We start from the raw sequence: 12,587 nt of genomic DNA on the forward strand, positions 1-12,587 counted from the left end.
CGTTCGCTTATGTGTGGATTTTTGCAGTGTCTTGTACCCTGAATTCTCTCGTCAGGAGGCCAAGATTTCACAGGCGTTCGCCCATTACCTGAGAAATTTTCTCCGCGACGGGTAAATATGCCCTATAGACACAACGTGGGACAAACGTCTCCTGAATATTTGAAAATGCCATTTGTCAGTATAAAAGTCTTCACTAACATTTTTAATTCTTCTTATTATCATTATATTCGAATTATTGTACTGTTACTTTGAACTGAATTGAAAAATTGAAAAGTAAAGACGCTAAAAAATATTAAGCGAGCTTTTCCAAACTGTCGAAGTACTTTCGCCCCACTTTATATATATATATATATATATATATATATATATATATATATATATATATATATATATGGAATAGTTTATATAAGATAATGTTTAAGCGAAAGATCTCGTGATTATTAAACTGGCATGTTACGTTAGCGTATACAGATACAAGCATACGCAGTTATGTCATGACTAGACCTTACCGTCCAATTGCTGGTAGGAATGTATGTGTTCGTTCAGAGGTTAGTGTAGATGTTTATACATCACATACGGCGTCGTGTTATAGCGAACGTATGCCGCGACGGTTTCCGCAAACAGTTTCCCTGACGCAGACAAAGGCCTAGCTATATTCTATAGTCATAAGAATAGGCAGTATTGTTTCCATTCAACTGTGTCTCCCCTGTGCGCACGCAGCGACCCTAATGGGCCTTCGCACACTGGAATGGCTCACCACCAGGGACGCGGTAAGGATAAGCAGGAGCCTGTTGCGTGGCCACAGTTTGAGCCTATTCATAAAATGCACCTGGTACTGGCGGGTAAGTGCGTAATTTTATTAGTGTTGCGGAAAGAAGCCTGTCTGTGTAATGTCAATCGCCTACCGTACAAATAGGTAATTGTCTACTACGGTCGTGAATGGCGTCCGCTTTTATGATCACGATTATTATTGTCGCTATTAGTATTATTATTATTATTATTATACTTTGTACAAATGTAACGCAATGCTCAATTCTAATATTGAACCCTTTCTTATAAATATATACATGTACACAGGTAGGTATATATACAGCTGTAATTAGCTATGGTTTAACTAGGTCACTCATATACAGTAGAGTTTCAAGTTCCGAGAAAACAATTTTATATCTTGCTTTCCCCTTGTCATGAGTCTTCCGACATGTGTGGCTGCCTCTCACTTCTTTGGTTAGTTCTGACTAAAGCTAAATGAAACCACGTGAGAGTCTGAATCTAGTGGTCTAAAAGGGAACCGCGAAAGTAAGGGGTAAAAGACTAAAGGAATATGGAGGCCAGCAATGCTTAAGACCACAACGAAGAACCTAGCCATTGTTACATCAATTGTTTGCTACTGTATGCGCATTTGGGGAAGTGGAAGACAAGTTATTTGCTATGCAAATCAGTAGCCATATTGCACCAGGCTGAAAGGCAGAAATCTCTGCAAGGGATCTACCTGTGCCACCTATCTCCAAAAGAGCGAGGAGGAGCTTTTTGAAACGGAAAACGGGCGTACGGGATAGAGGCAGAGGGCAAAAGAATAGCTGCAGAATGCGGCCATTTTCGTCCATGTGTGATTCCAAGGCATGAAAGTTTCGTTGCTAAATCAGGAAGTTTTCCTGCCGTTCTGCTCTAGTTCATGTGAAGGGGTGTTTGTGACCTCTGGCAGGTATCTTTATACAAGGAAAGCTGAGTGGATCGACTGGCGCTGTGTGGAGGCGATTACCTTTCGTAGGAACAACTTGGTGAAAATCTGCGGAAGAAAGTTACCTGTGTAAACCGTATTATGCTGCATCGCTACCTTGAGCTTATATATGGTGTATCGCTGAAAATGTTAGAAACGAAAAAGGCACATCTCTGAAACCGAAAGCTTTTTTCACTGTTTCAACGCATCCAACGACGTTTAGGATTATGTTTCTACTGCTGCTATTATGTTACTACTGAACATGACTGACAAAGCCCCGTCCTTGTCTGCATCTCTAATAGGCTGTTAAGGAGAATGTCTTCAATAGATAGAACAAATGCAGTAGGCTGAGTTCCGCAGAAGGCCTTTTGAAGGACAAGGAATAGAAAAGACGCATATAGCACCTGGCATCCGCTTCTGGTTCGCCTGCTCTATCTAACAAGCTGATATTAAGCATCCGATAAGTGGCATACACAATATGAAGAATTTGTCTTCGTTGAAGCAGCAATACAATGGCGACGACAATAGGTTGAAATGTAAATGTGATTAATGTAAAAATTATCAATTCTATATCAGCTTCTGGATGCTATCGTCCGCAATATAATGCGGAAATAGCCGTCGTAAACAATGCACTATAAAAGATATGCCAGATGGCTGTGTCGAAGTGCTTATTCATATGTGGTCGAGTCGTGGGGCTGCTTATCGCTGGTGGGTTCACAGGCGTACGTAATGACGGCAAACCCTTGTTCAGGGACTTTTGGATAGCCTGCTGGTCGTAGCATTTCTCGTTTTCCCTGAAGAAGATCACGTAACATCTGTCCTGGTCTAGAATGCTTTCTTGCTATGTTTAAGCCAAAGTGACACAGATAAGCCTTTGAAGACATTAAAGTGAATTGAAATGTGTGAATGCGACTTCTGTTGGACTGCACAATATGAATCGACTAACAAATAAAGCAGAAGTCGATAAATTAATTTTTAACAGTCTTTTTTTTTTTTATTACTAATTATTAAGTTGAAATTAGGTTCTTAAAAGCAATAGCTTAATGTTGGGTCCAAATGTTTTAAGACTTTTTGCAGTTACTTTTAATTCCGGAGCATCTGCAACTTTTCTCTATACGTTATGTGAAGCTATACACATATATATATATGAATTTATTTACCTTGAATATAAGCATGTTTTACAGTGGAAAATGACAAACATTGTTCAGCAATATCTGTGCCGGCTTTGTTGCGTGACCCATGGCACAAACTCTATCGGCCATGCTTTTCTTCTGCCATCGTACGCTGGTTGCATTGCAGATGGCGCCGCCCGCACTGGCAGTCACTGGGATGCTCATCGACTGTCCATCTGGAACCGCTTACTGCCGGCGCTGCATAGGCCGACTCGAGGCCTTGGCGCCCAGGCCGGTAGTGGCGTGGCACAAGCGTCTCTTTCCCCACTTCAATCACAAGCCCAGCTGCAACATCAATTGCTTGAAGATTTCGACAATCCGGCTTCGTTTGCCGGTAGCATACGTAATATCTCGTTTCTACTCCATCCGGTGACGGCTATCGGGCAACAGCACGTGTCTCAGCCAGGAAAAGCCGATTCATCCCGGGGAGGATCGCTAGTTTCGGCCGTCAACAACCTAGACGATACCGGTGAGTTGGTCAGCAAGAAACGCGATCCCGCAGAGTCTTCCACCATGTACTATACAACTCTTGCGAGACTGCATGTATTTGTTAAAGTACTATTTTCTTTTTGGCTATTTTATATTAGATATTATCGCTATCCAAGCACTGTATATAATTCAGTCGTTTCGAATATGTGTCAAAACAAAATTGCATACAAACCGGTGCAAATCAAACATTATTTGTTGATTTTTTTTGTGTGCAGTGGACAAATAGTGGCATAATTGTATTATCGCTTTTCACTTAAGGACGCTTGAAGTGGTCTGGTAGGTTTGTTTAGTGCTGTCATTTGTATTTATATAATGACCGCAATCACCGACTGGAATCCGTCAGGAACAATCAGATCTGATGCCTTCCGCAAAAGGTGCGTTCCAGCTTCTACTGATACCAAATCTACCTGAAGTGCTTGTTGGCTGTCGGAGAATAACCCTGATCGATCCGTATCGCAAACAAAAACCTATTCGCAATGTTACCAGGCGTTAAGCCTGCTTGTACTCGATATGATCTCCAGCGTTACGTCACACGCCGTCCCTGTTTCAATATCAACTATTCTAGCTTACATGCTTGTTCGTATGTTTGTAGGTGTCGATCGATCGAATTCATTTTCGACTCCTGGCTACGCTCATTCCTGTCGTTTGCCTATCTTGCCTATCTGAAATTTATACGTTTTCTAGTTTACGATTTAATCGTAGATCAGTAATCCATCGCCTAAATCAATTGAGATTCTGTTTACTTTTCCGTCAAACATCAGTTGGCCTCTTGGCCAGCAAATCAATATTAGTAGAGCCTGCAAGCACCTCGGTCACGCACGCTTAGCCGTTTGCAGCTACACCGAACGTACGGTTCAGCTGCACTCTATCTTGCCTTAGCGAAACTGTGTAGACTTGATGGATCGGACGTCAATTAAGCCTTGGTCGGCTTTTGTCGTACATTTCCATGATGTTTCTTCGACGGCTGACCAATAAGCCAAGCAGAAAACATATTTAGCTGACTGAAAAGTCAAATCGACTTGTGATAACCTGCCGAAGAAACCGGCCATTGCTTTGGCGTTCGCCACCCCGACAGCTGCAAAAATTGACAGTATATTGATTTTCTCTGCCTCGTTCCTTTGAATGGATTATATAAGAGTCATCACCTGTCACACTGATCACTGTCGCCAAAGGCAATGTATAAGTTTCGGCTAACTGTAGTGCTGAAACACAAAATTAACTGCGGACGTAAAAGTAAATGCAGGCAAAATACAAGTCAATGTCAATTTTGTGACTCATCCCTGCTCACGACTGGGCGACAGCTGTTTGTATGTACAAGAATGTACGCTGTACGCCTTACGTTCTTTCCTTGCCCTTATTGATTTGGAGCGTATGCATGAAATAACGTTTAACCGAAAAATGTTCCGAGGATATGTTTCCGAGTTCTTAAGATATATATATATATATATATATATATCTTAACTTAAAAAAATGTGGATTCCTATCCCATTAAAATGCTCTATCTTTATTATTTTAGTAGAACTGTATCTGGTATAGAATTTTTTTAAAATCATTTTAATGAATATGATATATTTGAAAACACTTAGGTAACTACCCCTAATGCTTCGTTGGTGAACTCAACTAGAATCAAGTACATATTATTGACTGAATGCTTTTTACTGAAGTGATAGGAAATAGGTGTAACACCTTCAGTTGTAACAGTCTTTCATTCATTTTGTTTCTGACAGAAATTAGCGGTCGACAAGATACATCTTCAAAGAAGAATCTTCAAAGTCAGCCAGGATCTTCGGAGCAATCCGGCGTCACTCTTGAAAGTGCCAGCTCGCCGTTCAACGCCTTGGCGACACTTACTAGCGGCCCATATTCAAGGTAAAATATTACTACATCGTTTAGCCTATGTGCTTCTTCTACGTGGCGTATAATCTTCAGTTGTTTTTACTAAGTTTCCAGTTAATAAAGCGACATTTAAAAAACAGAAGAGCTTTCGAACAATAACTTTACGGAAGTTACTGTACATTTCAGACTAAGCTCCTTAAGTGTACCCATTGAAATGGTACTTTATAGCCGTGCAGGCCATAAATATAGGTTTTTCATCTACGAGTTACAATAACGTGAAGTCATGTTGTGGTTTCCTTGTAACCATGGCACAGACCATTATTGACAGTATTAGTGGTCGGCTGCTCGTTGCTTGTGGTAAACCTATTGGTTTTTGTGGGAACGTTCTGCCAACATCGGGAAAGGGGCGCTGCAGCAGGAGACGTCAAAAGTTCAAAGCAGATGGGCGCAAAAAAAATAGCAGGCACCCTCAAAACGGGTGGGACCGATGCCAGTCCGTCGGAACATACAGCATCGGCCAAGGCGGTAAGTAGCTTTTAAATTCTCTGCCTTACGTAGCTGTCGACTGCAAATTTACGTACCGGATATCGTATCATTGTACCCTTACTTTACCGTGTTTTCTGAACAGCTTTTCTCGTTACCGCTGAAGTCTATTTTCCCTAGTATCGATGGGTTTTACCGTTTTATGTCCGCGGATTTCCAATGCTTATCTTTGATAGTATTGCTCATTAGAAGTTTATGAACCGAAGTCGAAGTGGCGATTGGAATCGAAGTTTACGACGGCTCAGTGGACCACTTAACGATAACAAAGCGCTCGATGCTGGGTTGGCTTTAGTATCTAACATTCAGATCAATTACGTCTCATTTCTTTTGGGCTCGTGTCATGCCACAGCCATGCTTGTGTCCTTTTCCATGATACGCACCCCCGCGGAAGTTCAATTGCCCTTCAGGGTACAGCAGTAACTGCATTTAGCGGCGGCTGCTTTTGGCCATTGGTCATCAACGCTTTAGTAAAGTGCAGCTGGTGAACCAATGGGAACTAAGCGGTGATCGTCTTCGCAGCGATCCACGCCGTTCAGTGGGAAAGAGTGCGAATGAATTTTATTCCCAATTAGTAGCTTAAAACTGTATCGAAGCTAGCGTTTACCCCTCAACAACCCCGAAGGAAATTTAGTTCTGACTTTTGCGACATCCATTTGTTACATTTATAGCCAGGTTGTTACGTGCAATGGGGGAAAAACGGACAGTACGGCAGAAGTTTGTGCGTGAAGGGATCGCGATAGAGGAAAAAGCACTTACATCATAATGTTTTTTTATTTTTCTTAATTTTTTTATGTAATATTTATTTTTATTTAAACATGAATACCACTGTGTGAGTTGATATTGGATTGAGCGGATACACAACCGTGAGTTCGACTCCATGATATAAATCGATAGTTTATACTATTTGGTTATTCCTGTCTTCAGTTGTAGTATCACACGGCTGGCTGGCTATACAGAGTATACGACGCTTACGTATGGCGGACATATTCGAATAAAACTTAGTATTTTCTCTAAGCACTGGACAACTCTGCGGGAAATCCGTCTTGTATTCTAAGGCGTTTCTTCCATCAAAAGGCACTTGATGGATTCTGGCAGAGGAATTTTATACGGCCAACTAACACTTGGCAATTTGTCTACATTTGCAGTCCATAAAGGAGGAGGATGTTTGTCTACAGAAGACAATCCTGCAGAAAGATGCAGCCATGCTATTTCTTCAGGAAGCAACGCCTAATGGCTCTCCGGCCGCACTGGTAAGGGTGACTACTTATCAGATTCACTGCGACAACACTGAAGCAACGTCCATATCGATTACGTGGGTAAGATAAAGATCAAATGGTAACAAGGAGAATTATTCTTTTTTCTTTAGTCGAGTTTTACCCGCAAAGCACAAACAGCAAGCTCGGTCAGTATAAATGCAAGCTAATTAATTGTACCTTTTTTTTTAACTCACTTCAATCATTCTTAAATCAACATCCACACCTGCAACAGCATCAGGCGCAAGCGAATATCGATCTAAACGATGACAGTATTCTATCTGATGTGGCCAATTCAAGTTCAGCCATTCTCGGACCCGTTGAACTTGAAGCTTGCTTCCTGTATCAGTTACCACCAGACTTCGTCTCGGCCAGGTTACCTCATGGCCATCGGGTGCGTCATGTCTCCACGACCGCCAATTGGATTAACTTACCGTAACCTCTTTTATCTGCTTGCATTATAACTATATTGGTCTTAACCACTGTCGCGAGCGTACCAAAAACAATTTTGTTGACAATCTCGTCATATTGTGCTTTCGGTAGTTTGTTAAGATGGCAGCTACTAACCATCAATATCAGACGCATCGCGAAGTGCTTGAATACGGCTGAGAAACGTTTCGCCTTCCATTTGCTTTAGGCGTCTGTGGCCTAATTAAAACTGGTAAACCTGTTCCATCGGATCAGTCGAACGTACTTACGTATGAGACAAATCTATATGCTTTGAACAAAATTCCAAAACAGAGTACTTTAAAACTCTGTAAAATGTTACCTAAGCAAATTGATTTTTTATTACTTTCGGCCAAGAAACCCCACAGGAAGACTCGCGCACACAGAAATAACTCCGACTACCCACACGTACGATACGCTTATATAATAACAATAAAACAGTTAAATAACAACTATTGATTGTCATTAAACTAATATCGCACTGACATCCTCTGGTATTACTAATCGTAGCTCAATACAGCTTTAAGTTACAAGAAACCGGGCGAAGCCAACACAAAACAAAAAAGGTGTAGAGAGTGGACGAAAGAATACGAAGGATACGAACGATGATCTATTTATTGAATGCGTTTCAAAAATGTATCAGGGAAGTATCAGCGGTCGATCTTTCACGGTCATGGACGGCGTTCGGAAATTGGCCGCAATAGAAGTGAACAGTAGTCCCCCTATAGGGGTGGGTGCATGCCACGTGCCCAATGTCGTCCCTCTAGGAACAATCGGCCAGGCCCCTGCAACACCAGTAGGGCGTACACCGCAGATCAACCCTCAGGGCCAACAGCAGGCGACCCAAGGCGGCCTCCTGGCGGCGATTCCGCCCACGACGCCGCAGCTACCTCGAAGTCACCAGGCGGCTACCGGCAACGTCCTGCCTCAGCCAGACGTCGCTGTCACGTCGTCGACAGCTCAATCTGTCACAGCCACAATGACTCTGGCGAGGTCAGTTGAGCTGAGTTCGCCTTGATTTGTCGCCTCGTTAGCAGATTGCGTCTCTAATTTTATATAAGAGAATAGGAGAGTAAAATGGGACCAAGCAGCAGAAGTACCAAGCCAGGTAGCGAAAGCTTAAGCTTCACATCTCTTGCAGGTCCTCCCATATATATATACGGTAGGACACTTAAATCGGGACCTTCTATCATGCCTTGCTTCTAATACTAACGAATTTTTTTACATATACTAGGAATGTTGTCCTTAGCAGTAATGTTTATTTAAAATAATTCATATTCGCTGCGATTGCAGCTTCAGTTTGGAACCTAAGCCACACACTACTCACCTTCAATGAATTTAATTCGTCTTAACTTTTTTAAAAGTAACCGTGCGTTAAGCGATCTTGACAAGCGTAAATTGGTCAAAGTGTCAAGTACGCTGCGTACAAAAAAATTGAAAACTAAGTGGGTTGATTGCAAGGTTTTCAAGGTCTCGGAAAATCTAAGGGTTTAGAACACCCAAAAAGTGCAAAAAAGTGCAAAATGTCTCACAAAAAAGTAACCGCTGAAACGTATCTGGACAACCCAAGTGACAAATAATGTTTTCCTTTCTGAAACTGCTGTTCACTTTTGTACTAAAAACTGAGATATATCAGAAATGGTTTGCTATTTTAACGACTTTATGCCCCTAAAATCTAAAAATATTTGAAGATCTTATCGGAAATTCTGATTTGCTTCATGAAAATCTTCCGAGGATTTTTCAGAAACAGTATGAAAACTGACAATAACGGAAACCGTTGATCTTGGGTAAGAAAATGTTTTTGATATTGGTGGGGGTTTGCCCAGCGCAAAAATATAGGATGAGAGCATATCATTTTATTTCAAACTGCTGAAACGATGCATTCTTTGCACCATGATAAACATGAATTTATTTTACAAAAAACCTGTGTTCCTTTACCACCGAAAATACTGGGTTAACGTGTGCTCGTTACGACAAACAGTCCGCTAAAGTGGGTCCCAATTTAAAATCCGCACCATATATATATATATATATATATATATATATAGAAGCAAGTAATGCGACAGGGCACAGGCCCACGGTTGTGCAGCTGTGGCAAAGGTTCGCTTCAGAGTACGTCTACATTTTCAAGCTAATAGTGAGGAAATGTTCACCTGGGGCAATCTACCTAGCTATATTACTATTTGTATCAATATATATATATATATATGCAATTGGGGCTCATATAAATCTCTAAAGAAAATGATGACCCATAACCTCTAAACGGAAACAAAGTGAAGCGTAGGTGAAGTTTAGATGAGCCACGACGACGGCTTGGTCAGCTATCCCAGCAGTCGAACCTAACTGCTTCAAATGGAAGCTAGATAAGATTCGCTAATTAGGATCTTATAAGATCGCTTTGATTAAAGATCTAAAAGTTTAGCATATACAGAGAAGAGTCTCCTAATCTGACACCTAATATATAATGCACTTTTCTAAATCATTAATGGCGTTTCCTGGCCTTATCAATTATTTCTAATCATTTGCTTGGAAAGAACTTGGGCAACATGGCTAATTGGTGTATAATGAACTTCTAATTCAGGCACTCTATGGCTCACCAGTTTGAAACACATCAACAATCCAGTGCGAAGGAATCGTAAGTATGAGAAAATATCTTACATGTCCCAATCCGTATAAAATAAGCGAAATATAAACTTCCGAATATAATAACTTCAATGTATGGAATCCGAAAGGAGGAGCAGGGAAGTAGGTAGACTAGATGAACTATTTATTGTAACCCTTCCTTGAAGCGTTAGCTCAGTTTAGAGGTCGTATTTTACTATTTAAGCACGGAGTTAATCATTTTTTTCTAGATTAAGTAAACATACAGCCAAATTAGTTAGTTTGCCTATTTTTTTGCCGCTTCGAAAATGTTTTTTTCTGCGTCCACCTTACTTGCACTGATTAACAAAATAGTTTGAAGGGTATAAGCGGACTTAAAGCTAAAAAAAGGTTTTCAAAACAAATATGCTTACTCCGGAGTGGAACTTTGCGAACGTTGTAACGGCGTAAACATACGTGTGGTGTGTAACAGATATATATATATATATATATAACATACAGATACAGACCATATTTACATGATAGGTACTTTTTTTAATCGCCTCTGCGTAAATAAAGCTGCGTTTGTTTATCGTCGCCTATAAATCAACTCATGGGAACAAAATCGTAATTTCTTTGAAGACACGTCGACGTTTTTCGTAGGTTTTCAGCTGGTCTACTATTACCGTCGCGTTTTACTGGCTAGCATAGCAAGACCACTTCGTCCATAAATGTATCTCTGAACGTGTATCTGATACTTACGATAATCATATGGTGCAGTCGAGACGTATCAGAGTGTGATGTGAGCCGTATTAGGTCAAACACGTGAAATGGCCAATTCTATGGTACCAACCTAACCTAATATATATATATATATATATAGATAACCTAATAATGTTTATTCGTGTGAGTATGGCAGTTAGCTGTGTATATGATGCTAAGCAAAATATAATCAAGTGCTACACATTGTGATAGTCTTCCATTCATATAGGGTGATACGTTGTACGAAGCTTACTAGTGTACTCTTCACGCATGATTTCAGCGGAGGCCGATCTTCATTTAAAGGCGGCGAAGAAACCACCGTGTAATATTCTGTACATATAATAAATGAGTAGTAGCTACGTAACATAATGATAAGAGTAATTATCTGGGACTGGAAGGAATGATGAATAGGAAGAATACACATATAGAGAAGTATAGAAAATCATTAAGAGCAAGAGGATCCAAATGCGGTGTAACATGTAAGTGTGTGAAATATTGGCCAATCGGTACCAGCGAGAGGTAAACGGCTGATCGGCAGAAAAAATCGAGCTGAACGAAGACCAGTGATGCAGCGGACGACGAGTAACATTGACTCTGTCATCACTTATCTTGAATATAAACATTTCATATGTGAACATGCTAGTTTTCTTTCTTCGTTTGTCCAACTTAGGTACGAGGTCCGTCAGTTAAAGACGATTAATAGGGACCTGTTTTTAAGCAGTTAATAGTCCTACTTGTTTCATCACAGTTATCACGGTGATCATCACAATTGAACGATCAATTGGGCGCAAAGCAGACGTGTAAGGGAATTAAAATTTGTAGCACAGCATATACTTAAACCGCAAATCTTTTGTGTCACTTAGCACAGGATCTATCTATATATGAAAATTGTAGTTGATAAGAAAATTGATAGGGATGCTTCACCTTACCACTACAGTCAACAAATAATCATAATATTAATCGGCAAAATTTAGACGGTTGACTATACAAAGCCATTTCTGTTTTCATTTTCCTTTGGTTTCATTAAACCTATCATTTCACGCTCTACATTTGATTTAAGGTCAAGCATTATATATATATATATATATATATGTACGAGATTCAGCGTCTACATTTTATAGTCTTGCTTCTGAAGGGCGGCATGTCCTCTTTCAGGTCTTATTGTACACATTTTTCCAGCTATTCAGTAAAGCTTTATCCAAATGTACTATTATGCCCAGCACCAAAACTTGATTTCCACACTTTTGTTAACTGTGGTTAGCTTTCTTCCGAACGAAAAGAATATTAATTTTTGCTCGTGTTTGCCACTCCAATATATTCCTGATCCATCACTTTTCTGGTGCCACACTGTCCCCACCGTGTTTTTGTCTACTGTCTCGCCAAGGCTAAGTGGTCGGTATGCCGAATCCTGTGGGCAGTCTTATGCTTTCTATAGACGACTAGCGAGATCAGGCCAAGCCACACAATTCTTCTCCGTAGTTCGCTAACCTCTATAGACGAATTTTTATAGGTCTTCAATCAGGGCCTCCGTGGACTGGAAGGTGCCCAGAAAACGAACGAAGCCGGTGTGATTGCGCACGGTAGCTACCGTGCAGCATCCGCTTATTGCATCCGCTGTCTCTCAACGATAACGTAGGCCAACACAGTCTGACCGGCCAGTTGGACTTCCGACCAAGGCTATAGATCTCGAATGTTCTGGTCTCCCCCATTGTGCAGCTTGTCGCATGATACAGTGCGATCACGTTGCGTGTGAAGGTGCTATTGTTACTGAAACTACGGAAATCAAAT

General features: G+C 40.8%; 1 protein-coding gene across 14 annotated transcripts in view; it reads left to right on the forward strand.

Moving 5' to 3' along the window:
• The window catches only part of LOC111249489 (neuroligin-1-like), a 67,413-nt gene extending 55,979 nt beyond the window's left edge, over positions 1 to 11,434 (forward strand). For 11 of the 14 annotated variants that reach the window (XM_086986604.1, XM_086986599.1, XM_086986600.1 and 8 more), the window contains 10 exons: positions 28 to 111; positions 721 to 842; positions 3,017 to 3,358; positions 5,106 to 5,247; positions 5,529 to 5,739; positions 6,903 to 7,073; positions 7,246 to 7,404; positions 8,101 to 8,450; positions 10,039 to 10,092; positions 11,080 to 11,434. In XM_086986604.1, coding sequence (XP_086842730.1) covers positions 28 to 111; positions 721 to 842; positions 3,017 to 3,358; positions 5,106 to 5,247; positions 5,529 to 5,739; positions 6,903 to 7,073; positions 7,246 to 7,404; positions 8,101 to 8,450; positions 10,039 to 10,092; positions 11,080 to 11,125 — 1,681 coding nt within the window. In that variant the 3' untranslated portion in view covers positions 11,126 to 11,434. The remainder of the gene's footprint in view (positions 1 to 27; positions 112 to 720; positions 843 to 3,016; positions 3,359 to 5,105; positions 5,248 to 5,528; positions 5,740 to 6,902; positions 7,074 to 7,245; positions 7,405 to 8,100; positions 8,451 to 10,038; positions 10,093 to 11,079) is intronic. The other 3 variants (XM_022803406.2, XM_086986607.1, XM_086986610.1) reach the window with 3 other exon arrangements.
• The last annotated feature ends 1,153 nt before the right edge of the window (positions 11,435 to 12,587 follow it).

The sequence above is a fragment of the Varroa destructor genome, unplaced genomic scaffold (assembly GCF_002443255.2).
Source record: "Varroa destructor unplaced genomic scaffold, Vdes_3.0 BEIS01000004.1, whole genome shotgun sequence".
In the NCBI taxonomy this organism is placed as follows: Eukaryota; Metazoa; Arthropoda; class Arachnida; order Mesostigmata; family Varroidae; genus Varroa; species Varroa destructor.